This window comes from Heteronotia binoei, chromosome 1 (genome assembly GCF_032191835.1).
Source record: "Heteronotia binoei isolate CCM8104 ecotype False Entrance Well chromosome 1, APGP_CSIRO_Hbin_v1, whole genome shotgun sequence".
Taxonomy (NCBI): domain Eukaryota; kingdom Metazoa; phylum Chordata; class Lepidosauria; order Squamata; family Gekkonidae; genus Heteronotia; species Heteronotia binoei.
In genome coordinates, this window is record NC_083223.1 from 98,249,815 (window position 1) to 98,277,478 (window position 27,664).

General features: G+C 42.1%; 1 protein-coding gene across 4 annotated transcripts in view; it reads left to right on the top strand.

The window, feature by feature from the left end:
• SOBP (sine oculis binding protein homolog) overlaps positions 1 to 27,664 on the top strand; it is a 254,136-nt gene that overhangs the window by 207,507 nt on the left and 18,965 nt on the right. For all 4 annotated transcript variants that reach the window (XM_060237819.1, XM_060237814.1, XM_060237810.1 and 1 more), the window contains one exon: positions 22,073 to 24,012. In XM_060237819.1, coding sequence (XP_060093802.1) covers positions 22,073 to 24,010 — 1,938 coding nt within the window. In that variant the 3' untranslated portion in view covers positions 24,011 to 24,012. The remainder of the gene's footprint in view (positions 1 to 22,072; positions 24,013 to 27,664) is intronic.

Genomic DNA, 27,664 nt, shown 5'->3' on the forward strand with positions numbered 1-27,664 from the left:
CTAATTCTTGGTTTCTGATGCTTTGCATCAAGACCTAGCTAAATAGTTTCCAACCTTCATCTTCTTGTCTTCTGAGCAGTCCCACATGGGATTGCTTCAGAACAGGCCTGCCAAAGAGGAGTTTTCCAGAATCTACAGGTGAGTCCTCCCTGTCCCCCTCAGCACAGCAGAGCTTGAAGCACCATTCCCACCCAAATGATATTGGCATTTTATGGTTGTATTCGTTTCTGGCATGCCATGCATGCTACCAATTTACTCAATAAATGAAAATTATATTTTTAAAAATGAGATAAGGGAAGAATGAGCACTCTTCCCGCAATCATCTTGCTGAACCTTTGATATGAACCATTGTTTACTGAACTTTGTATATGGACTTTCATCCCATATGGACTTTGATTTGGGGAGAGGTCAGCCTTGATTTATGTTCCCACAGTCAAAGAAAACTTCTCCAGACCAAATCTTAAAGCAGGGGTGTCAAACATGCAGCCCGGGGGTCGAATCAGGCCCCCAGAGGGTTCCTATCAGGCCCTCAAGCAACTGGCTCTTGTCTGCTTCCTTCTCCCTCTCTCTTGCTTCCTTCCACATCTCAGCTTGCTTCACAAGTCTTGCTCAATCGCATAGGAACAAAACCTCTTATTTTCTCCATTGGTTGAGGCTCCTTCCCCTGCTGGTCCCCTGGGGAGGGAGGGAAAGAGTCAAAACCTACTTTGCCGAGTTCCCTGGATCCCAAGGGAGAAATACAAAGAGAATACCTTTCCGACCCACAAGTGCTAATGTTTTAAGTATGCTTTGTTTGAAGGCTTTAAAAAAATGTTTAATCATATTTGTGTCCTTTAAAAAGTTTATATCTCTGCTACCTAATCTTAAATAGGTACACTCATGGCCTGGCCTGGCCCAATACGGTCTCATTTATGTCAGATTCAGACCTCATAACAAATGAGTTTGATACCCATGTCTTAAAGCATGAAAACAAAGTTGCATAACCCTAATCCAAAACATTGTTCAGATTCACATTAGAGATAAAAATATAGTAGTCATTTAAAAAAAAAAAAGAGTTAACCAGACTTAGAATGAGCATTCTAATAAAGTATATTGTTAAATTTGATCAAGGTCAGACTGGTACAAAAGCTGCAGATAACTGTTACATTTTAGCTGCTAATAACTTTCATGCATTATTCAAATAGTCTTTGGACATGCTGTCTTTGGAATACCTACAAATATCTACATACAAATTTGGATATTCCAAAACAGTGCTGTTTGTTACATGCTCAGACTCCCCTGATCTTGCTAATGTTGTATTCTTGATTGCTATTGCTGATGCCATGCTAATGCAAAACAGATTCATAGTATAGCCTTACAAAAAAAGATCTTCGGTGGCAAGGAAAATTTGAAACTATCTGGTTCAGAAATGTTTTATCCTCCTCAAAACTCAAGGACTTTCTGTTATCAATAAACTGTGGTTTACTGTTTCTCAGTAAGTATAAGCTGTTGTATCCAGAATCAGAGGTTATATTATGGAAATCAATGTTTGTTCCTGCTGTATGGCCCCTGCATCTTTGACCATAGGGTATGCATAGAGATAGATGTATACTATAATGCTGTAACGTTCATAACTTTATATGCCTCATGATGCAGCCACCCTGAGGTTCATCCCGTCACAGGTTAGAGATGTGTATCTATTGGAGGGTCTAATTTAGGATTCTGTTTCCTATGCTGTACTGTATTCTGTAATGTTTGCTGAGATCCATGGTGTTCATTCTTTGCCAGCTAAAGCATTAATAGAACACAATGTGGGAGGAGGAAGTAAGCATTGGTTACATTCTCATCAACCCTAAACTTATTTTATAACTTGAACAACATAAAATGTATCATTAGATTTTAGCAGGACTCTTTTTGTAGCAGGAGCTCCTTTGCAGATTAGGCCACACACCCCTGATGCAGCCAATCTTCCAAGAGCTTACAGGGCTCTTCGTACAGGGCCTACTGTAAGCTCTTGGGGGATTAGCTACATCAGGGGGTGTGGCCTGATATGCAAAGGAGTTCCTGCTACAAAAAAGCCCTGGATCTTAGCATATTCATATCCTAAGCCCTGTTTCTGAATGTCTTGGGAAGACAACTATGCTCAACACTGGCATAACTCCCAAGATACACCACCCTATCTAAAAACAACACCCTAGTATATCTGGAGATTTACCAGCACCAAACCATACCAATGCCACACTGGCACCAGGACAGTATAACTCCTGTGCAGGAATAGAGATAGGTGGTGACAGAAGCAGACTAGGACTTAATAAGCATCCTCAGTCTCCTTAGCTTAAGTCATACTCCCAGCATCAGCAATAATTTTAGCACAGCTTTAAAAAACACCCACATGCAGAGGGAAGGATCAAGTGCTTTACCACTGCTACCTGCCATACTTCCAAGCTCTGGCACAGCTTAGGATATAAATTTAATTTGCAGTTCATAACAACCTTTTTAACCACTATATAAACCTCATCCAGCAAACCCGTAGCTCATATAATAAGGATGCTACATAAGTCTAGCCTTGTGTTGGATACACACCTGGGTGTTCTTATGATGGAGACTCCAGGAAAGGACACTTTGTACACAAAAAGGAGAGGAACCAATCTGCACAAATATCCATTGGAGAGAACAAATGTTGTTGGAGCATATGTCTAACACTTTCTGCTCAGGTACTCTACCTCAGGACAAAAACATCTAACAGGAACCTCTACTCCTTCACCTGGGATGGAAAGAAAATGAGCCCCACACAGGTAAGCAAGGGAGAAGGGCCCTGACCAAAGCTATGGCTGTTTCAATGGCTGTTTCAACCGCCTTCTCATACCCTTCTACCCATTCTGTGTATTGCCCCAACAAACCCCCTCCCTCATCAATTAAGAATGTCAGAAAGGAGGGACCACCTTGCATATATGCTAGCAGCATTAATCATGTCAGCATAATGGTAAGCTAGTGTAACCCTCACTGCAAATGTAAAATACAACCATAGGCCTGGGTGATATCCAGTCACTCCATTCTATAGAGTGCTGTTACTGGCCACACAATAATGGTTCATATTGCCTTACAGGATAAATAGACACATGGAACAACCACAGCTGACAATACAAGCATGGTACTGATGCAGCTCCCAGCAAGGGATGGGTAAGTATTGGCTTCATTAATGCACCATGTTCCTCAGGAGGTGAATCCCACAATATGGGAATCTCCACAGGGGAGGGGCTGGGGGAACAATAAGAACATGATATACAGAATTGTGCAGTCCACTGACTGTGTTGCTACTGTGGAACATTACTCATTATAGTCGTTGTCTCCATGAACTCTTTGCAGGCAGTCCTTCAGCTGTGTAGAGGCCAATCCCCTGCCAAGCCTTCAACATAACGAACAGCTGCAGTGACCAGTGTGCATCTGTCTTCCTGCTGTGCTGTAAGGTTGTCAGCTCAATTCTTGTTCCTGCCTCCTTCACCACTGCAAGCTGCTGGACCAGCATATTTGTCACGGACAAAAACAGCTGTATCTGTGACTCTGCTGTCTGTCACTACAGTTCTCAAAGGCATAGGGGCCTTGCTAGAATAAGAAAGCTGGCAACCCCATTGATCTGCCTTGCTTTCTGAACTCTTTGCCTGATCCTGATTAATAAACATGTGGTTTGTGTAACAACTGCATCTCTGTTTCATTGAGGCTGGATAGATAGGCACTTGTCCCCATCATACCCCTATGCTAGGAGGAAACTGAAGGGAGTCACCAAATCTGTGCACAGGCATCCTCTTGGAAGGAGAAGAAGCAGACCCCTCAGGCAGCATAGTCTACCTGATTATTGCTGGTGACCTAGAAACCTGTGGTTCTCTACCATTAGTATGCCCACCACAAATGGGATGCCAGGTTTCATAACAATTACTAAAAACTCAATTGCACTCAATCCCCATGTCCACCTGCGGTGGTGAATATGACCAAATACCTGTAAACATGTAAATGTCCTTCTTTTAAAAAGTGGACTTTTTCTTTCTGTCATGGTGGGATTCAGATTCTTTGACAGAGTGCTTGATGGCACATAAGATATAAAAGGCTGAGAACCACTGCTATAAGCCATGCAGTCTGCATGGCAGTATGGGAAAAGCTTCTAGTTACTGGCTTCTAGTCTGTTTTTTAGTTCAATACAATGTGCTGGTTTTGACTTGGGCTTTGGCTCACAGTACCTGAAGGGTACAGGGTATTAGCAGCAGCTCAGGGAGCCTTCCACCAGCAAACACCCATACCAGAAGCTGGGTCATGGGAACTCAGGGACAGGTTTTTCAGTTATTGCCTTCCAACTTTAGAACTCCCTCATGCAGGAGTTAAGAATGGCCACTTCTCTGAGTCCTTCCAAATAGGTTTAAAGATTAGCCTTGCCTGTAGCTGATGCCTAGCCCATACTTGCCCAGACCCCAAGCAAGGTGTGGCCTTCCCTAATGATCAGGCTGGCAGGCACTCACCGAAGCAGGAAAGAGTGCAGCCAGTTCAGCTACTGGAAGGAGAACTGAGTGGGTCCATTGGCTGCTGAGGACAGGAGTCAGCCTAGGTTCATCCTGACAAGGCCATTGATGTTATTGGCCAGTGATAAGCCTAGTGCCAGCCAGGAGCAGCCCCCAATACTGCCAGGGGAGTGGACCGCAGCAGTTCTCTGATGATTTTCCATCCAGGCAGTTTACAGGGCAGGATCATCATCTACCTTCAGACTTTGGAAAAGTCTTGTTCTCACATGGTCACCTGTCCCAGGCCTTGGCCAGGCTTCTTAGTCCGGACTAGTGTTCCCTCTAAGCTGAGTTAGCACGAGCTAGCTCACAGATTTTTAGCCTTCAACTCACGCATTTTTGTCTTTGCTCAGGAAGGATGACCCCAGGGCACACTAAGCAGTAGCTCACAACTTTAATGCCAGTAGCTCACAGTAGAATTTTTGCTCGCAAGACTGCATCTTAGAGGGAACATTGGTCCAGACCTGACATTTTGACATAAACCCTGTTGCCACATCTCTAAAATTGTTTGCTCTGTTTCATACACACAACCATTATCATACTGGTTCCTTTTAGTTTGCTGGTGTCAGGCAAGAAAATACAAATACATATTGTCTGAAGGATGTTACATAGTCTCCTAGAATATTCCCCTTTTATCTTGGGCTGCCTGTTCTTTGATACATCTTCCCACTTCATGTTGTTCATGATGAAAGAGCACTAAAAATTCTTTGTTAGAGATGCACCCCCCTTTTCTCATAGATTTCTGGAGAAGGCTTCCAATAATAGACAGACACCTTTGGGTCCACCTGTGATCTCTGAGGAACAGGAATGATTATTAAATCAGTTTAAGGCTCAACCTAGTGAAGCTGTGAACTTCACAAATAACATGATCAAAAATCTAAGTTATCTTCCATACAATGTCTTTTTTTTTACTCACGACAATCTTGATACTCTCAAATTGCTCATTTAAAATACATATTGTTAATTTAAAATAACACATTATATACCACTTTTGCATAGTCAATGCCATTTATTATTAATCATCAAACCAGGTAGCCAGCTGTTGCTATATGGTTACAAATGGGGCAGGTATGTCAAGTGCAAGCTGTGGAGAGGTCACAGCTCAGACTACACAGTAGCAGAATCTCTGATTCTTCTCTAAAGTTTTTTTCTTTTTTCTTTTAAAAGCCAGAATTAGCCTAGAGCTGGCTTTATCTGAGTGGATGAGCAGGAAAAGAATACTTAGGCCATATCAAGTGATTTTGCACTTAAAAAAAAAAAGGCCCAGAGGAGCAAATCTTAACTAGACCCTCTCTATGCACTCCTTTTCTGCACAATCCAGGCTCCTTTGAGTTAAAAGCTATGGAAGAAGGAATCAGAGAACTCTATACAGTATACTGGCAGACTAAGTCTTAGTCTCCTCTACTAGTGTTCGCAGTTGTCCCTTGGTACTTGTTTGCCATTTCTTTTCTCTCCCTGCTGTGTGCCATTCCACATGGCAAACCTGAGTAAAGCAGATGTTCTTTATGACATTTCTGTGTACTGCATCCCCAAGAGCATGGGGGAGAGGCTGCTATAGCAACAACAGAATATGAAAGAAACGCAATTGTTACATCTTTACCTTACTTACCCCCCCTCCCAAAAAAATTCTAAGATACTAGAAATATTATTTTTGTGCATTGTTTACATATTGCAAATCAGAATCCTCAGCAGAGGTGCATAATATATTGGACAAAGCACCAAACTGATATGTGTATTGTGATCTGCTAAGGAGTGTCTTCTAGGAAATGAGACCCAGATAAAACTGGTGTTTCCTAGGCCTAATATATAACATTGATGACTATATAACAGCCTGAGGAAAAATTTGGGTGACTAGGCATTATCTCAAATTGTCAGTGCAGCAGAGTGTTTTTGCACAGAGCCTTGTTGAAGTAGGGCCAGGTAGTATGATCACACAATTAGAATGAACTAGTAAATTTGGAAACTGAGTTTGAGCTTTTACTTATGCCCAGTAGGCATTTGTCATGAGATCCCCCAATGTATAATCTACCATGTCCTGGATAGCCCAGGATAGCCCAATCTTGTCAGATCTTGGAAGATAAGCAGGGCAAGCCCTCGTTAGTAGTTGGATGTGAGATCACCACAGAAGTCAAGGGTTGCTATGTAGAGACAGACAATGACGAAGCACCTCTGTCATCCACTGCTTTGAAAACCCTGTGGGGTTGCCATAAGTCAGCTGTGACTTGACAGCAAAAAAAATTGTAAAATATAGCAGCAAAAAGGAACTTCACTGGGAGAAGGGCCTGATAACAATGAGAACCATGTTGCTGGAGAAGAAGAGGTCTTTTATCCCCTTCCATTTCCAGCTGCAAATAACCCCCTCCTGACTTGCTTTAAGGCCTGGTACAGAAAAACACACACATGTATATGGTAGGCTTAAAGCAGTCTGAGAAGAGAGAAACACCAGTACTACAACCCCAGTTTTTGTCCAAAGAAACACCAGTACTACACCACTAGTCTTTGTCCAAAGTCTAGGAACAGCTAACATAAGTCAATAGCAGTTAATTTAAGCAATGTTACTTGCATGGGAAGCATGACTGATTTTCTCCTTAAAATACTGCTATAATTTTACTGCAATGTAATTAACACATTTATGTTACACATGTAAATTGTGAACATTAGACAAGTATTTAGTACATAGTTACACATGTATGTGCCACACCAAAAACTATGGAGATTAAGCACACCTAACTCTGTGGTGGATTGTGGCCAGTGATTAGAGGAACATACTGTTATTGTTTAGAATTTGCTAGTAAGATACCCTAAAAAGAGAGCAGGCATCCTTATATGAACATCTCATTTTAACATTATTTATTAATTAAGTACCAACATTTCTGTGCCACCTTTCCACTCAGATAAGGTCCCCAAGGTGGCAACTGGCAACATTTCAATATTAAAACATCAAGATATTAAACTAGTATTTGAAATGTGTGTATTAAATATTTAAAGAATTTAGTAAAACGTTTAAACACATAATGGCACAACTGCAGAAGAGGTCCAAGAACTGTTAGTAGGAGAACACCAAACAAAACAAAAAAGGCATTACCTGCTGGCAGAAGACACTGATAAAGACAGACTAATCTCCTAGGGAAGAAGTTCCAAAATTTCAGTGCCAGAACCAGGAAGGCCCTTATTTGCAGAAACACCAATTGGCAGGCAACTTTATTACCTTTTATCCAGACCAAATGGCTTTCTAAATTGTCACAGTGTTCCACCATGTGATCCCAGCTCTCTATGAGTTTGCCCTCTTAATCAACAAACCGCATGTATTTCAGCCCACTGTACCAGATCCCCTCATCTGAAGAAGTGTGCTTTTAGCACACGAAAACTTACGTTCTGAATAAAACTTTGTAGGTCCTAAAGATGCACCTTGACTCCTGCTTTGTTCTCCCTACAAAAGTCACCCTGCGAGGTAGGTGAGGCTGAGAGAGCTCTTCAAGAACTGGTCTTGAAAGAACTGTGACTGACCCAAGGTCACCCAGTTGGCTGTATGTGGAGGAATGAGGAATCAAATCCGGTTTTCCAAATTAGAGTTCACTACTCCTTACCACTGCACCAAGTTGACTCTCATGTGGTTCTTCAGGTATGCTGGCCCCAAGTCATACAGAGATTTAAAGGTCTATACCAGCAGACATGAACTGAGCCCAGAAGCAAATTGGGGGCCAATATAGATGGAACAAGTTGAGCAATATGGTCCCTATGACCCATAGAACAAAAAGGTAGAAGTGCCAAGTGATTGATTTTTTTTTATTTTACAAAGTCTCTACAAGTTTTGCTGTGCAGACTTTGTCAGGAAGAATCAGAACATTCAGTTAGTGCTGGAACTGTCCACAGCAATTAAGTTCTTTTTAATTGCTGTGGACAGTTCTAGCTCTAGGTGAATGCTCTGATTCCCTTTAACAAAGCCTGCACGGTGAAATGTGTAGGGACTTTGTGAAATAAAAAAAAACAATCTTCTATCACCTGGCATTTTTTTCCTTTTTGTTCTGTTGGCACATTGCTTGAGGGCAGCCCATTTTTTTCTTCATCTTATGACCCACTCCAGCCAACATTCTGGCCTCATGTCAGAGTGGCAAGATCTTTCCTTTCCAGGAAGGGCTGCAGCTGGTGCACCAGCTGAAACTGATGAAAGGTACCCCTCACCACACCACTCTTTATCCAGTAGGAGGCCTGGGTCCAATGGTACTCCCAAGCTATAAACCTGCTGCTTTAGAGGGAGGGGAAAACCCATCCAGAAAAGGAGATATTCCAATTCCTGGCTCCGACCTTCCCCCACCAGTAATGTCACAGTTTTCCTGAGATTAAGTTTCAGCTTGTTTGCCCTTATTCATCTCAAAGCTGCCTCTAGGCACCTGTTCATTTTTTTCTGGTGAGCAAGGTGAATACACTGTACCATCTCTGTAATTTCAAGATTTCATACTGTATATGCTTGATTACCAATATTTTAATATACAAAAGACACAAAGGGAGGTTTGTATTCCATAGCAAAGGCCTTGTTGGCTTTCCTATATCAAAAGAAATAAATTTCTGCTGAGCTTTTGATTTCTATGTGGCCTAGAGATTTTTAAGTGTTACGCACTAAGAGTAAATCTGGTCAGATCACCAATATCATTGTCAATTACTGAGTTCATTAGCATCCTGCTGCCATCTCATAAAGTTCATTAGCAGCCTGCTGCCCTCCCCCTAAATGCACTGAAGGTAATGTTCATTCCCTTCTTTAAAAGTAGAAATGTCTCCATAAAGTAAATTGCATCTTTCAGTTGTGAGGTAGGTGGGGCAGAGAGAGCTCTGAAAGAACTACAGCAGGCCCATGGTCACCCAGCGGGCTTCATGTGGAGGAGTGGGGAATTAAACCCCATTCTCTGAATTAGAGTCTGTCCCTCTTCACCACTACACTATGCTGACTCTCATTGAAGGTCTTGTTGGTTCCAAAACCAGTCCTTGTCACTTTATAATGCACACACACTGCAATTTAGTGATTTGGTCTTTTTAAAATTTAGACATGTCCAAGCAAATTGTAAGTGGAAACAGATTCTCCACTGATACTTGTTATGAAACATCTAACAATAATTGACTCTGAAAGCTTCATTTTAAGGGCTGCTTCATCTATTATGAGTGGCAATGCATTGATCCTGGTAGGGTAATGTATGCAAACAGGGAGTGTGGTTCAGCAGTCGTAGCAGCTTTCTGCTGTACATACCCAAGGAGGCAAGAAATCATTTGCTCCTTGCATACATATTACACTTCTAATGGGCACGTGTAGTTTTGCATTTACTTGTTAAAAAATGTAATGCATGAAGGAGCCTTATGGCACAGTTCCAACAACCAAGGTGGGAATGTGGTTGAGTGGTGATTGCTTCAACATGAATTCAGCTTTGCTTTTAACTTTACTCACATTTATCAGCATCACCATAAAGCTGCCAAAAGTAAATTGAACAGCCTGAAGTGTGGGACAAGAGCAAACATATGTGATGGAGAATGACAAAATATAATGATACAATACCATTGCTGAGATTGATAATGATAATAACAATAATAGCAAGTAACACTGCCCTGACTGCCTACTGTTCTGATATCAATAGGTAGTGGAATGGTTGTAATAAAGTGAATTTTTAAAGCAGTTCCTATACCTATATGGCCTACACTATTAGACCCGTCTTGTGGGGAGTGGGGGGTAGATGGCTGTGAGATAGTAATTTATGTAAGACCATCTAGTGGGTTCCTATCAGAATTGTGCTTTGAACTGGAGACTTCTCTGCTCATACTTGGTATACTTTATTCCTAGTTCATACAGTCTCTTGAGCAACAGTGTTATTTGTGTGGGGAAAGAATGTTAGCCCTCTCTGTTCTGCTGCACAGATAGCATCTAATGTGAACTGAGCTCTCTGTATGAATGCCTGATTTCCCAATTCACACGATCTCCCTACATTTGAGGGAGGGGGGTGGGGAAGAGTCATGTGAGTCAAGTCTCTGTGCAATCAGACATTGACTTAGAACATGCAGTTTGCCCAAATGTTTCAGGAAAGTGTGTACTCTTGCTCCTCCATCACTTAAGTGACAGTGCTGCTGTAAATGGTGTGTAATTACTGTACTATTCCAAAGCATCTCATATGATATTTTAGGTTGATATGCAGCTTCAAATGATTTGGAGGGGCAGGGGGGAGCATGCAGCGTTTTACCTAACAGAAAGCTCAGCAAATACCCTTTCCCTTAAGACCTGCACAGTGCTATTGTAAGCAGAGTTACACCTTTCTAAGACCATTGACTTCAATAGACTTAGGAAGGGTGTGAATCTTATCAATATTGCACTGCAAATCAATGGTTTCCCCTGCTTTAAAGAGCTGTTGATATCTTTTAAACAATATCAGCCAATTTTTTGCTGTCTGATTGAACTGTTTTTTTTTTTAAAAAATATTTTGTAATCTGTTTGGATCCTTCATGACAAAGGTGAGTAATATATGAAGTAAATAAAAATGAAGGAAATTATACAAATCCATAGCTTCATCTAAGACCTATGTGTTTATGTCTAGCAATTCATACATTAAAGAGATTTTAAAAACCCAGCATGTTTAGTAGGTATAATAGCAAAATGTCAAGAATGGATGACGTGAATAAAAGGTATCAAAAGCTATACTTTGGAAATTCAAGTGACAGTTTAAGAGTTTCACAAGGAAGCCATGTTGGTCTGCAGTAGAACAGATTTCAGTCCAGTAGCAGAGGCCATCAAGAGTTTCAGGACAGACAACCTTCATTCATCAGACATGAGTAGAGTAGAAATGGAGATCTCTGAGTCCTTTTATCCTAGTCCGAAGGTGGAAGGGCTGTTGTAAGGAATGCTTGCAAAGGATGCAGAGTACAACACGTATTGTAATCATAGAGTTGGAAGGGACCTCCAGGGTCATCTAGTCCAACCCGCTGCACAATGCAGGAAACTCACAAATACCTACCCCAAATTCACAGGATCTGCATTGCTGACAGATGGCCATATAGCCTCTGTTTAAAATCCTCCAAGGAAGCCCCCCACCTCCCGAAGAAGCCAGTTCCACTGAGGAACCACTCTAATCAGTTTGATTAGAGCAGAGGGGAAATGTTTGGGGGTTGAAAAAGTAACATCTGTTGTGAGATAAGAATCCTGGGTTTATCAGAGAGAATCCGATCTCACTTCTGATGCTAATTTTCCACCCACAAGCAGGGCTTTTTTGTAGCAGGAACTTCTTTGCATATTAGGCCACACACCCCTGATGTAGCCAATCCTCCTGGGGTTTACAGGGCTCTTCTTACAGGGCCTACTGTAAGCTCTTGGAGGATTGGCTACATCAGTTCCTGCTACAAAAAAAGCCCTGCCCACAAGCATTTCCCCTCTGCTCTAATCAAGCTGATTACAATATGCATTGTACCTTTAAATCCTTTATAGGCATTCTTTACAACACCCCTCCCTTCTTCTGACAGGGTTGCCAAGTCCAATTCAAGAAATATCTGGGGACTTTGGGGGTGGAGCCAGGAGACATTGGGGGCGGAGCCAGGAACAAGGGTGTGACAAGCATAATTGAACTCCAAGGGAGTTCTGGCCATCACATTTAAAGGGACAGCACATTTAAAGGGAAACCTTTTTAAATGTCTTCCTTCCATAGGAAATAATGAAGGATAGGGGCACTATAGCGGCGCCCGCCTCACGGCCTCACTGGATCTCTATATTTTAGTCTCTTCGGGGTATTTTTACTTGTTTCTTTGATGGGACCACAGCAGCTTTGTTTGCTCTTCCCACAAAATATAGGCTCACGAGAACTTTAACTTAAACCACAGATTTATTGTAACAAAAAGTCTTAAACTGGGGATATGGGAGATATTTACACAGACTTATATGTTGTTCTGTTGTTTCAAGCTTACAATCACTTTTTCTTTTGTTTTGCATCTTTCACAGTTACACAGTTCACCTTTCACTCACTCTCCACCTCTAGCCAAGGTCTGGCCTCTTGGGATTGATGTGTCTAGTCTCACCCCTCGACTGGAGTCTCTCCTCTCAGCCCTTCTTGGTGTCTCAGACCCACATCCACTCCCTCAACCTCCTCACTAGATCTTTAGAGTAGTTTCCTGGTGTCTGTGACCATTCCGGTCTTAACTGACTCACACACACACACAGCCCTCTTGGCTGGTTTTGTCCAGCTGGCAGTCTCTGGAAGACTTCCCCGTCTCCGTCTCCAGCTTCTTCACAGGATCAGCTGTCCTCTCAGCCTCTACCAGGCCCGAACTGACCCCCTCAGTCTCTGTCAGGTCCCCACTGACAGACTTCTCTGACAGGCCTCCACTCTGTCAGACATCAACTGACTGACTCCTGCCTCAGCAGTTTCTCTCCTTCAACTAACTTTTCCTCCCTGAGAGCTCCGAGCACTTTGCCCCCACCCTCAGGTCACCTGACGCAGGCCCTGTACGTCTTCAGTTTATGGTTAACCCATTGCTTTCCGTCACAGGCACCTTCTTTTGGGGCTCATAGAATTGGACCCCCTGGTCCAATCGTTTTGAAACTTGGGGGGTACTTTGGGGAGAGGCACTAGATACTATACTGAAAATTTGGTACCTCTACCTCAAAAAACAGCTCCCCCAGAGCCCCTGAAACCTCCAGATCAATTCACTTTATACCCTATGGGAAGTGCTCAGCAGACGTTCCCCCCCCCCCATTTCTGGCGACTCTGAAGTGAGGGATTGGCCTCTCTACTCACGAGTTGCAGCCAACTTCTTCCAAGTAACACAGACACCCCATCCCAAGAGGAAGCGTTTCAATCGGAGACTGGAGCCTCCGAGGGGGAAAGCCACATGGTGGCTTTGGGGGCAGGTCTTCCCCCCCCCCTCCGCCTGACTGGGGGTGGGAAGGAGCCTGGGAAAGCAGAAGAACCCCCGCTGGGACCTGGGGATTGGCAAGCCTACCTATGGACTAGGAGAAAAGGACTCAGAGATCTCCATTCTACTCGTGTCTGATGAAGAGAGCTTAGACTCTCAAAGCTTATACCCTGAAATTCTTGTTGAACTCTGGGGTCCTACTCTAAAAGTATAAGAGTTGGGAAGCAAGGATACAAGACAGGCTTCCAAAGTATGGAGAGAAGGTGAGAAAAAGTTGGTTACAATGACATTTTTTTTTAACTCTTACCCTCTCACTCAGCTACAGTGATGTTGATGGCCACACACACACACACATGCTATTTCCTGCCTCTGTGTAGACTTTGTGGTTTCCCATCCAAGTACTAACCAGGGCTGACCCTGCTTAGTGTCCAAGAACTGACAAGGTTGACCAATCCAGGTCAGGGTTTTATTTAGTGATGGGGAAACACCCATTTGACTTGGTACGCAAAGGAACTTTTTACTTCTGATCTAATCTCACTACAATCTCTGAAGGCTATGTTAACTGAAATAAGTTGAACTCAACATTCTAAATAGGGGAATCATATCTGCTGTAATTTATGTACCCAGAATTATTATGCCTAGCCATTTGTGCACAAAGAATGGATATGCCAGAAAAAGTTACAAAAATGTCATGCCTCTTGGAGGGGGGAAATCCACAGATAACCCAAAGAATATACTCTGTATGCAGATCATTTGTTAAAATACGTCACATGCTACATATTTCAGGGTTAGAAAAAATATTGCTTTATTGTACTGAAAGATATATATATGGGCTATCTGTCACATCTTAAGTAATCAGAATGAGCTCTTAGGAGAAATCTGTAATTACTTTGAGTATGATATTAGTTAAAAGTAAAATAAATGATTTTGCTCCATTTTATTACCTCTGGTAGATGGCCATTTGTATCATAAATTCATTGACCTCATCTTAAATGATCAATCCTCTAAGACAGCTTTGATTCATTAATTCTTAAGTGACATTATTTCTACTCCAGTAGTTTTTACTCCCTGTGAAGGATTGTTTGCTGCATCCATGGCATATGTGTGAGAGAGAGAGAGAGAGAGAGAACTACTTATGTATGATACTGGAGTGTTGAATAAAATCAATTGGATAACTACTGGATGTTTTGTTCATCAGGGATGTTCACAGAAACAGATTTATTGCTGTTACCCTCAATATCCTTAATCAATTTGATCCAGTGATAAAATATACTGAATAGTCTGCAATCAATATGTGAGTGAGGTAGCTCAACACGAGCAATTTTTTTAACCTTAATGAATTATTAAAACCTCAAGAAATCATGAGAGAATTTCTAAAGAGGATTCCTTGAGATTTTTGTTTGGGAGAAGAGAAAACATTTACTTAGTTTAAGGTGACATGGAAGCAGAGGCGTCACTAGGGTGGGTTGCACCCTGAGGTGTAACTGATTCAAGTCACCCCCCCCCCATTGGGCATCACCCCTTTTGGAGGGCTGCGTCACCCCCTCTGCCCTTCTTGTTGCTGGTTCCGGCCCTCCTCAGTTTCCTTTTCACCTTTGGGAACGGTGTGGAGCTGATCCGCTTCCTTTCTCTCCGTGCACTGTTCGTGCAGCAGCAGCAGCCTGCGGGAGCTGGCGCTCCCCAACACAGAGCCGGTGCGAGTCCTCGCAGGGAGCAGGAGCAAGGAGGGAGTGGGGGGGAAGAGAAAGCAGTGTGCAAAGTTGTTAGTAGCGTCTCCGGAGGGTTTCCCCCCCTGAAAATATGATATTGCATTTAGATTCAATAATCCCCCCCTAGCGTATCCAGAAGACTGCGGGTGGGTTACGATATATATTGAAAACTGTTCTAAAAAAAAAAGAATGCAAATGCATAACGCTACTTAAATCCTAAATAGGGGTACGATGTTTGTTAAGAGACAAGAGCACGCTTTACGTTTGCACCTTTGACATTCGCTCCTCGGCCCGGCCTTCTGCAAACTGGGGCCAATGAGAATGCTCTGGGGGAGGGCCGATGGCCCCCTTGGCCCCGCCCTAGTGACGCCGCTGCATGGGAGCCCATTGGAGAGAAGCAAATCAATACAGCACCAAAACATTTCAATAAACCTTTCAACTGATAGCATATAAAATCAAATTGTTAGAAAAGATGTCAGGTGCTAATCTCTGTGTCTGGAGCCATAGTGATGGAGTTATAGTACTTTGAATTAAAATATATGTTTAGTAAATTTAGGTGCGAATTGCAGTTTTGCAACCAGATGCAGATGCAGGTGTTTCCAATTACAGCTTCTAAATGGACTCAGGGTCCAGTAAGGGAATCCCAGGATGATAGGAATCCATCAGTTTTGCTTCAGATGTATTTTAGAAGATCCATATTTTCCCACGAAGTCCAACAAAAACTTTTGAGCAGATTCCTGATTTGCTAGTCTTATGTATCTCCAAATAGAAAAATGTCATTTAGTTATTTTTTATTACACTTGTATCTTGTTTTTCTCCTATTATGAAACCGAAGGTGATGTACATAGCACTCCTAGGAGATTTCCTTTCTTGGCATTGATCAGATCCAGACCTGCTTAGCCTCACCATGGATTACTGTATCATGTATCTTCCAACCATATCCAGGCCACTGATAAGAAGCGACATGATATCACAGAAGTGAGTACATCAGAGGCATGGAGTGGATGCTGGCCACATAACAGCAATGTTTGTGAACATTGTGGGGAGTCACTTGGGTTGCCAGCCAAGGGCTGACAACCCCAGGAACTTTGGATGATGGGGCTAGTGTTGTGACACTACAATGTCACTTGCAGTCATGTAACCAGAAATGGTGTTATACATCATTGCAGTGCTCTAGCAACTCCTCCCCTGACTCTATGGTTTTCTGCAATGTTAATTTTTCTCTCCAGTTCTCTCCTGCTGCTGTATTAGGCAGCAATGCAAGAGCAGGAATGGGATGGCCCCCCTAAACATGATAAAAATTTATAAGATTTTCATGAGGTGAAGGAAGGGGGTAGAGAGAACAGTTTTCATTTCCCATAATACTACTGCTTAGAGGCACCAAACAAAGTTGGGCAATTGATTCAGGATGGACAAAAGGAAGTACTTTTTTACTCAACAAACAAACTATAGGATTCAATGCCAGGGAGAGAAGAGATGGTTACTAGCATGGATTTCTAAATGTGTGTATGTATGTAGTTAATTAAAGAAATTATCTAGTTTTAGGTTTGGTAGAACTCAGCTGTCTATATGCTTCTTTGTTATTCTAGTGAATGCAATATGCAGTTCACTCTTCCATATTTATTCAGCACATCCTACATAAACAGCTTCATTTGCTATATATTGTAATCTAATTAAAGAAGAACTACGTTACACTATAAGCTTAACAGCCATTTGTTATGAACTATAAATGAAAAATATATCATGGGATATTGCAAAAATAAAATATAACCTTTAGAATAGTTGGTGCCTGTTGTTTTCTGAAGCCCATTGAGTCCTGCCTCATCTTCTTTCAGAACTACAGTTATACAACTAGGTTGTACCTTCATTAAGCTGTCTCAAAATAAATTAATATTTGCATGCTTGAATGCTTGTTCAAGAATATATATTGACATGGAGTCACCTGTACTCTCTATTGGGTGTTGCAGTGCACAACTGGAAGTTTTCCTGGAAAGGATGGGAGTGCTTTCCTGGGGAAACCCTTGCTTGAACCATGGACTGATTCCTCACCAGCAGTTGCTCCACCACTGGGCTTCTGCTTAAGCTGGCTCAAGTTATCAATTCCCCACCAGCTGCTGTGTGGGTGCCTTTTGATCCCCGGATACCTCCCATTCCCCTCACAGTGACCGGATCTCCAGAAAACCAGATCCAGTCACTGTTAGCCAAATTGCCCTCAAAAGAGGTTGGGGAATTAGTTTGGTGGGCAAAAATGACCAACTTAAGAAGGATCAAAACCTATGTATACAGGAGATGGTCTCCCAGGAATTTCCCTTTAAATAAGAGAGAGATTTTTGGTAAACTCAAAAGTATTTTTCTTAAGAAAAATCATTCACTCACACAAGGTAGATAATTCATACAGCAATCACACAGTTCCTAAGAAAAACAGAAATGGAATTGGTAGAGAGGTAACACAAGGGTAAAACATAGACAGGGTGATATACTTGAAGACTTCCTAGTAATGATAGACAATAAGGGGAGTGATAGCCAGAAGTGACCCACATCACTAGCCATAATGGAGCCCATTTGTGTAATTGGGGATGGCTCAGACAGTGGGGTAGGGATGCTGAACGAGACATGCCTGAATGGCCATGCGCTGGGCTTGATATAGCCAAATTTGTGCCTTCGGGTGGTGGTATGTGACAAGTAGGTCAGGTGACCTGTGACACTGCAGTGACACCAGTGCATGTCACTGGTGATGTCACAAAAAGGAGTGTAAAAGGGAAGGCTCCCAGAAGTTTGATGAGATTAGTAAATCATGATGAGATTTACTAACCTAGACAAAAAACATAGGTGAGGGGATTTGGAGCCAAATGCTATCTTATTGTAACACCAGAGCAAACACAATGGGGGTGATCTCTGTGGCTGGAACTGTTCTTTGTCCTGGATAAAGTTGTATTGTGTACATAGGAGAAGTCTTTTGTGTAAGTGAGAAGATGAAATTAGCAAGCCTATTGTTCACCTTGGCTCTTTACATTTGCATCTGCATTGGCACACCTGGAGGGCTAGCTCTGTTCTCCTGGCCGTGTGTTCAGGAACAAGATGGATGCAGGATCTCTCCCATCATGGCTTCTGGTGAAGGCTGCTTTTAGGTGCTGTCTTCCTTGGGCAGGAGTGCAGTGGTATTCTGCATGGCCTAGCAGCTTCTTGGGAAAGCCTGATCTAGAATCCTTCTATGCAGGAGGAATGCACAGTTATAGCAATGGCAAGAACAAGCAGGGAGGGAACAGTCACAGCAGCAGCAGCAGCAGCAGCAGGAGCAGGCAGGGAGGCTTCTTAGCTAAGCTGAAGTGCTTGCTATTTGGCCCCACACAGAGCGAAATGTCCATATTGGGCTGGTGCCCAGGTAAATGGCTGAACTCAAGTAAGGTTGAGAGTCCAACGCAGCAAGATGCATATGCTTATAAGGATAATAACTAGGAATTCAGGAAGTCTGGCAACACAGCCAGAGTAAACACAGTCTATTAAAGATGGAGGAGGGGGCTTGGGTCTTACATCGCTTTAAGGGGAATGGGAGGTAGCCATGGATCAAAAGGCGCCCACATAGCAACTGATGGGAAATTGATCGTTTGAGCTGGCTCAAGCAGAAGCCTGGAGGTGGAGCAAATGCCAGTGAGGAATCTGTCGCTGTCTCAGACTACATGTACTCCTCCCCCTGTTAACCCCATCAGTCATTCTGGCAATGAGGGCCCAACATTCACTGAGGATTCATGTTTACTTCTGAACAAGGATTTGATATCAGTCCATCTGACTCCCAAAATAAAGTCTATACAGACATTCCCATACATATCCTAATCAGGACCAAATATATATTGAATTATTAAGAAAAGTGTACAGTAAGAATGAAACATTAGACATAATTCTGTGAAAGGCATGTGAATGCTCATCGAAACTGATATAACTTAAAATTTTGTCTGGATCATGCCCAGACTTTTAAAAAAACTATTTTAAAGTGTCATCACTATTTCTGGTAAAAGAAAAGCTGTGAGTTAAATGAGATGAGTAATCAAATGCCCGGCATATGTTGTTTTGAATTGTTTATGTGGCCAATGGTTATTAAAATTAAATTACCTATTTAATGTTATCATTTCATAATCATGCCTTGGCTTTGAAAACAAAGGAATTATTCTCAGCATTGAAAAGTAAGAGTATACATAGGACAGTGCCATGTTTTCACGTGGTCATAAGCTCAATACGTTTAGTATATATTACTAAATAACGTATCTACTGAACATTATGAGAAGTGAATAAATGACAAACTTGGGGGGGTTGTCTCTATGTATAATATCTGTCAAAAAAAGGGAGGCACTGAAAATTCTGACATCTGTTTATCTGTTTATAGCTGTGGAAAGATTACTCATTTTAATTCTTGTTTAAAATGCCATATGAAGGGAAAGGCATTTGTGCAAACAAGAGTCATATTTGAATTGTAGATCATGTCTTTGCCATCTGTGAGAGCTGTTGGTGTTGCAAAATTAATGTGTTAATGAAATCACAATAATTTCTCTGAAGTAATGGATTCTGAAACCTGGAATGACTTTTTTTTTAACTTTAGTGTCTGGTGGCTTACCACTGGGGAAACCTTAATTAGTTTTTCAGCCTTATTTACCTTTTTAAAAAAAATGGTGACATCTCTGCCACACCAATAGTAGCACAGAAAATAACTTATATTTTTCAAGCCTGTAATAATAAGAGGGGTTGCCTTGGTCTTTGAAAAAAAATGTTAAATAAACTCTTGTATGCCAAGAAGTTATACTAAAGTGACTAGTGCTCAAGAGTGGGCAAACAGCTCGGAAAATCTTTCCAGCTTGTTGACATATCACAGTTTCAGAACGCTAATTCATCCAGATTTTATTACTATTTTCTACTTCATGTTTGCAAGACAAAACTAATGATGTGTAGTTTTTTCTTCTTCTTCTGGATACCAATTAACATGCCAGCTCTGTTATCTACTGCATTTGAATAATCTAAAATGTCAAAATGTGTAGAATCTTATTGTAGATTATTAGTAATCCCTCTTCTTGGATGTTTGGAGTCATTTTCCATTTTTAAAAATCTTATTTAATTATGTAGACATACTTGTCAGTATGCATCCATATGAACAGTTCAATGTGTAGCATGAAGTTCACAAGCCACATACTGGCTCAGATCAGACAATATGCAAAACCATGTTTTATTTTAATTGTGGTTAGTGTGAGAAACTAGGATTCCTCTTACAGACAATTGCTCATATTTACCTCCACAATATTTATTTATTTATTTTTATTTGATTTTATTTATATCCTGCCCTCCCCGCCGAAGCAGGCTCAATACTGGTTTTGTTACCTTCTTTCTGTTTTCATGTAGGGTTGTCAGCTCTGAGTTGGAAAATTCCTGCAGATTTGGGGGTGGAGCCTGGGAGCAATGGAATTTGGAGAGGGACTTCTGTAGGGTATAATGCCATTGAGTACCATTGCCAGATGTCCTCTTTTTAGAGGAGATGTCCTCTTTTTTGGTGTCTATCCTCTTTGCGGCTCTTTTAAAAAAATGATGAAAATGTCCTCTTTTGAGGTTGGATGGTTAGGAATATTCCTAGTTAGTAGCAATTATCACAGCTTAAATAATAGGGGTATTTAAAATGAGATTTGTCATAGTGATCACTTGTATGAAGTAGTCAGTTGGGAAATATGTCTTCTTTTTGGCTTTTCAGAACACGGTAACCCTACCATAGAATCTGCTAACCAACCTCCAGGTAGGAAATGATCACTATGGTCTGGAGATCCATTGTAATTCTGGGAGATCTGCAGATTCCACCTGAAGGTTGGCAATCATTACCAGGAGTGCATCTTCTGGGGAACTAGCCAGGATTAGGCCAAGCAAAAGCATAGTTAAGACTATCTGTGATTAATAAAACAAGTTTAGACCCTGGCTTCAGATCCTAATTTGAAGGACCATAGTTATTGCAGTCAGTCAATTGTAGTAACTATTGTTAGTTTAATTAAAACATGCGATGTCAGAACTGAATGTTAAGCGCTGTTTAGCCCAATGAAATCATAGAACTTCAGCTGTCTTAATTCTGTAACTATGCTGAATAATAACAGTAATCATCATCATTATCAGGGCTCTTTTTCTACTGGAGCCCACAGGAGCAGAGCTCCAGCTGGCTCAACCCACCATGCAGCAGCCATGTGCTCCCAGGCCAGGTGGCATGGCCTAATATGCAGATGAGCTCCTGCTGACCCTTTTCTACAAAAACAACAATATTAACAACAACAACAATAATAAGCATTTGTATAAGACTTTAAGCTTTTCAATGACTTTCACATATATTATCTTATGAAAACACAACCCCTAAAAGTCAAGTCACTATTATTATCTCTGTGTTACCTTTTAGGAGGGAGTGCTGAGACTAAAATAAAGCAGCTCACCTACAGACTCATAATTCATGGCAGAGGCAGTATTTAAACCAGGGACCTCCTAATTCATAGCTGTTGTTTAGATCCTGTGACATATCAGCTATGCTGCATGAATAATTTTGTGTTGCAGCTCCAATCATGGAAACTGGGGAAGTTCCATTATAATCATAGGGCTTTTTCAGACTCTCCTGGGGTAGCCACATGAACACACACACAGGCATGTATTTACAATACTACCAACTCATATTTTAATGTATTTTAGCAATGTAGATTACTGTAGATCAAATATTTTGACGGCATTTATATGTAAGACTTATTTAGGCATTAAAAAATAGGCTATCACTGTGTATTTATATGTAATATTAGATAAACTGTATTTTAAGATCAAAGTTCCATGAAATATATATTCTCCTTCATAATTCAGATGTTTAGAAAGCAATTATGGAAAGTAAAAAGAATTTTGATGCAAATGACAATACAAAGAGGAAATCACTTTTTTCTTATCTGTTTTGATTTTGTTACTGTGTTGTAGGTATGTGACTGGTGTAAGCACATAAGACACACAAAAGAGTATCTGGATTTTGGGGACGGGGAACGAAGGCTTCAGTTCTGCAGTGCAAAATGTCTCAATCAGTACAAAATGGACATTTTCTACAAAGAGACACAGGCCAATCTTCCAGCTGGACTCTGCAGCACATTACATCCTCCAGTCGAAAATAAAGCAGAAGGCACTGGGGTGCAGCTGCTGACTCCAGATTCTTGGAATATACCGCTAGCAGATGCTCGGAGAAAGGCCCCATCCCCAGTGTCTGCAGCTGGCCAAATTCAAGGTCCTGGACCATCAGCATCTACCACTGCCTCTCCGCCTGACACTGCCAACTGCTCTGTCACTAAAATCCCAACGCCTGTTCCCAAATCTATTCCCATCAATGAGAATCCAAATATGCCACCAGTTTCTGTTCCGCCACCTGCTAGCATTGTGCCTCCAATTGGTGTCCCACCTCGAAGTCCTCCCATGGTGATGACAAACCGTGGGCCAGTTCCATTGCCCATATTCATGGAACAGCAAATTATGCAGCAAATTCGTCCGCCGTTTATTCGAGGGCCTCATCATGCCTCAAATCCCAATAGCCCTCTGTCCAATCCAATGATACCTGGAATTGGTCCACCACCAGGTGGTCCCAGAAATATGGGCCCAACTTCAAGCCCTATGCACAGGCCAATGTTATCACCTCATATTCACCCTCCAACAACACCAACCATGCCTGGAAACCCCCCAGGTTTACTACCGCCGCCACCTCCAGGAGTACCTTTGCCCAGTCTACCCTTCCCTCCTGTAAGCATGATGCCAAATGGTCCTATGCCCATGCCACAGATGATGAACTTTGGCTTGCCATCTCTTGCCCCATTGGTGCCACCTCCAACCCTGTTAGTGCCATATCCTGTCATTGTTCCTCTACCAGTTCCTATCCCTATTCCAATTCCTATTCCTCACATCAATGATTCCAAGCCCCCAAATGGCTTCTCCAGCAATGGAGAAAGTCTCATTCCAAGTACATCTAGTGATGCAACTGGGGCAAAGCCAACAAATAACTCTGTATCTCCCAGAGATTCAAAACAAGGGCCTTCCAAGTCCTCTGATTCAACACCAAGTTGTTCAAGCCAGTCCGTAAATCAAACACAAGTGCATCAGGAGCACAGTAAAAATGAAGTTGTTGACTTGACTGTGAGACCTAGTAGTCCAGTGAACAAGAAGTTTGGTTTTTCTACAGTACTACAGGGACCACAGGATGGTGTGATAGACTTAACTGTAGGTCACAGATCTAGACTACACAATGTTATCCACAGGGCTTTATATGCTCAAGTCAAAGTTGAACATGAAGCTAGCAGTGTTGTAAATCTGGCTTTTGGTAGCTCAGATAAAAGGAACTGCAGTGACTGCAAGAACAATTGCAGCCCCACTGAAACAAAAACTTTACCTTGTAGTGACTCAGCTCACTGTGGTCCCACTGCACTGGCCTCTGGCACATCAGAAAATAGTGTAGCTGCAGTTTGCAATGTCATTGTGAATGGCACAAAGGGCCCGGAGGCCCCAGAGCAGCCCCAAGATCCGAAGAAATCTCAGCCGCCAGAGGAATTGCCAGTGAGTGAGCTGGAATCTGTGAAGGAGAACAACTGCACGTCAAACTGCCACCGAGAAGGAGACTCTGGTAAGAAGACTGGGGAAGAGCCCCTGTTTGGGGGAGACAAGCAAGATCCCAACCTTAACAATCCTGCAGATGAGGACCATGCGTACGCATTGCGGATGCTGCCCAAGACAGGCTGCGTCATCCAGCCTGTGCCAAAACCAGCAGAAAAGACTGCTATTGCACCATGCGTTATTTCAGCACCAATTCTCAGCACAGGGCCAGAAGATCTGGAGCCACCACTGAAAAGGAGGTGTCTCCGAATTCGAAATCAGAATAAGTAAAGGTTTGTGTAATCACTACAGTCTTCTGTGATTAGAATGAATATCACTGTTTACAGATTGGAGTAAAACATGTGGAGGTGGCCATGCATAAAACAGGGAGAAAAATTCTGGTTTATAAACTCACTAGAAAAAGAGAAAAGACCATTATTTATGTTTTGTCTTTGTCTTGCAGCATCTTTGTATCTGTCTGTCTTACATCCATCAGCAGTTAGTATTTCTTTAGGTTTATTGAGTAGCCTGTTATTATCCTGCCACTGAACACTGTGAACTGTGTTGTGTCCTAACTAGTGGATTTCTGCCTTTGCTAGTTTTTGAGCCCAGAAAACTGACCTCTTTGTATATTGCTAACACATCTGGGTAACAGCATTTCAGGACCTCTGGCTTAATTATCATAATTCACTTTTAGGATAGCAAGCAGTAGAGAAATTCTGCTACTTGTTATTAATTGGAATGCAAAAGCATGCTTCTTTGACAATAATAATTTTAATTTTTAAAAACCTAATCCTAAAGTAGGATAAGCTTTAAGCTATATGCTAACAAAAAAAACTGCTTCCCAAAAAATCCCATATTGTTTACTATTTTGGTTCTTATTGATGCATCCCTATAAGAATGGATCATGTCTCCCTTAGTGTTCCCTCTGAGCTGAGTTAGTGTGTGCTTACTCAGTTGTTTAGCCCCTGGCTCACACATTTTTCTCTTTGCTCAGGAAAAATGGCCCCAGAGCAAACTAATATGCAGTAGGTCACAATGTTAATGTCATTAGCTCACAAAGTAGAATTTTTGCTCACAAGACTCCACAGCTTAGAGGGAGTATTGGTCTCCACCACTTTTTACATGTCCCCTGCTTTCAGAAACCTTCTGGCACCTTATTGTACCAATGTCTTTGGCAGGAGCATCCCAAAGTATAAACAGGAACAATTTTAAAAGCAACAGCTGGAGTTGATTTTGAAACATTATTATCAAACAAATAAGCCTCTGCACCTTTGTATTAGTGTTGTTATGCAAAGGAATACTGAATCGGCCAGATGTACAGTTTGGATTCAGAATGAATTAACGTTCTGCTTTTTTAAACAAAATCTTTGTTTGCAAAGCAGATGTTTAGATTTTTGATGCTTGATTGCTAATCAAATTCATTACCTGAGTCCTATCGAATCATTTTGAACTTTTTATAAAAGATTAGTCAGCTATTTCCTTCACACTTCTCTACACAATCAGGTTTTAGCAGAATTAATATATACATTTACTGTATTTTGCCTTCATCATAGTATTTCTGCTATAAGGATACTGTAATTTCATATCACTAAAAGTCTTTATTTTATATTTGGGTAAGCACAATGCTTTCTATAGACAGAACATTTTCTGCTTTTGAGGTTGCTGAGTGGAGGGTGGCTACAGAAGCATTAAAATGGGTATCATTTCTGATGTGACTGAGGCTAAAGTATGACTCAGTTTCTTCCCATGTTTTAAACATTAAATCTTATGGATTTTTTAAAATGGTGAAGAGACAATAAACAAAACAAAAATAAACTATCACCTGTGCTTCCCCATTCCAGTTGCACAATGCAATCAAAACATTATTTAACTCAGCATACACAGAAGAGTTCACAACATGTAAATCAAATCAGAAAGTGAAATTCACTCCATACTGCCTCTTTGTCCCTGTTGTTTCTTTAGGTCTGCATGCTGTGACAGAAAAAAGCCATAGCAGGTAGAATTCCCTTCTCAGGACCTACACTATACTTCTCTATCCTATAAACCCTTGACTCCCTCCCTTGCCTTCTTGCATTAGTCCTGCTAAAATATGTGTAGCTTCTCCTGTCTCTAGATCCTATGTGTAGCCCCCCCAATCCAAGTTTGTAATCTCATACTTCCTACAGTTCTGTGTAGGGTTGCCAATCCCCAGGTGAGGGCAGGGGATCCCCCGGTTTGGAGGCCCTCCCCCCGCTTCAGGGTCGTCAGAAAGCGGGGGGAGGGGAGGGAAATGTCTTCTGGGAACTCTATTATTCCCTATGGAGATTTATTCCCATAGAAAATTATGGAGAATTGATCCGCGGGTATCTGAGGCTCTGGGGGGGGGGCTGTTTTTTGGGGTAGAGGCACCACATTTTCCGTATAGCATCTAGTGCCTCTCCCCAAAATACCCCCAAAGTTTCAAAAAGATTGGACCAGGGGGTCCAATTCTATGAGCCCCAAAAGAAGGTGCCCCTATCCTTCATTATTTCCTATGGAAGGAAGGAATTGAAAAGGTGTGCTGTCCCTTTAAATGTGGTGGCCAGAACTCCCTTTGGAGTTCAATTATGCTTGTCACAGCCTTGATCTTGGCTCCACCCCTAATGTCTCCTGGCTCCACCCCCAAAGTCCCCAGATATTTCTTGTATTGGCAACCCTAGTTCTGTGTCTCCGCCTCACATTGTTTCCTCAAATCTGTGTTTTCTAGTTTGCTTGCTTTGTTTCACTTCTTTAGGTGTCATATGTCTCTTTGCCACTTTTCCTAGCACTCCCTTCTCCCTACCCCCATAGCTTACTCCCTTCCCCATTTTTTTTCAGAGCCTGCTCTGTGTGATTAGCATCCTTTCCCCTCAACTCCTTGCCTCCCTTTGCTCAGTGCATTGAGACTGAGAAAGGTTCCTCTTTCTCAAACCATTGTTTACCCTGTACATTTCCTTCAGTATCATTGCTTCTGTGGTCCTCAGTCCATAGCTCCTTTATATCCTGTATGTCTTCTTAGTTATGTCCTGCGTAAAGTTTTCATCCCAGCCATACTAACTACTTTTCTTTGCTTTACGTATGGTCACACAAGCTGAGCTGGTCAGTGTCAAAAGCTTCTGTGTAGGATTGCCTGGTCTGTGTTGTAAAATTCCTGGAGACTTTGGGGGTGGAGCCAGGAGAGGGTGGGGTTTGGGGAGGGGCCTCAGCATGGTACCATGCCATAGAGTCCACCCTCCAAAGCAGCCATTTTCTCCAGGGGAGCTGATCTCTGCCTGCTGGAGATCAGTTGTAAAAGCGGGAGACCTCCAGACCCCACCTGGAGACTGGCAACCCTATATCAATGGCCCAAGGGCAATATGATAGTTCTTTAAAAAAAAAGGGAATGAGCTGGTCTAAGCCTGCTACCCCCACAAAGACATTACATACTCTGGTATCATATTGATCTGATAACATGCCATACATTTTAAAACTGCTGCTTAGGGTTCCCAAATCCCCCGCTAGGCCTGGAGACCCCCGATTTGGAGCCTCCTCCCCCCGCTGGCCATAAAAGGGAAAGCAGGGGGAGGGGAGAACGGCAAACAGATCACTGAACGCTTGAAGTCCACTACAGACTACATTTCCCAAAATGCTTAGCGAGCAGAGGAATACTTGGCATAGGGCGGTGGAGCGAGCTCGAGTCGTTGCCCGCTATTGGCGGTTGTCTTTGTGCGGAAGAGGCTGCCTGCGTTCCAGAGAGGGGGTGAGTGGCTGCTGACCCTGGAAGGCTTCTAGGATAGGGGCACCGGGGAAAGTGGGGTGCTGCGGATGCAGATTCCTAGATGCATGTGTCTGTTGGAGACCGCTGCTGAGAGCCCTTTTTCCTTCTGTAGGGTCTGATTGTGCTGGGAATGCATGCTCAGCTGTACTTCTGCTGGTTTGTCTCTTCACAAGTTATAGATATGAATA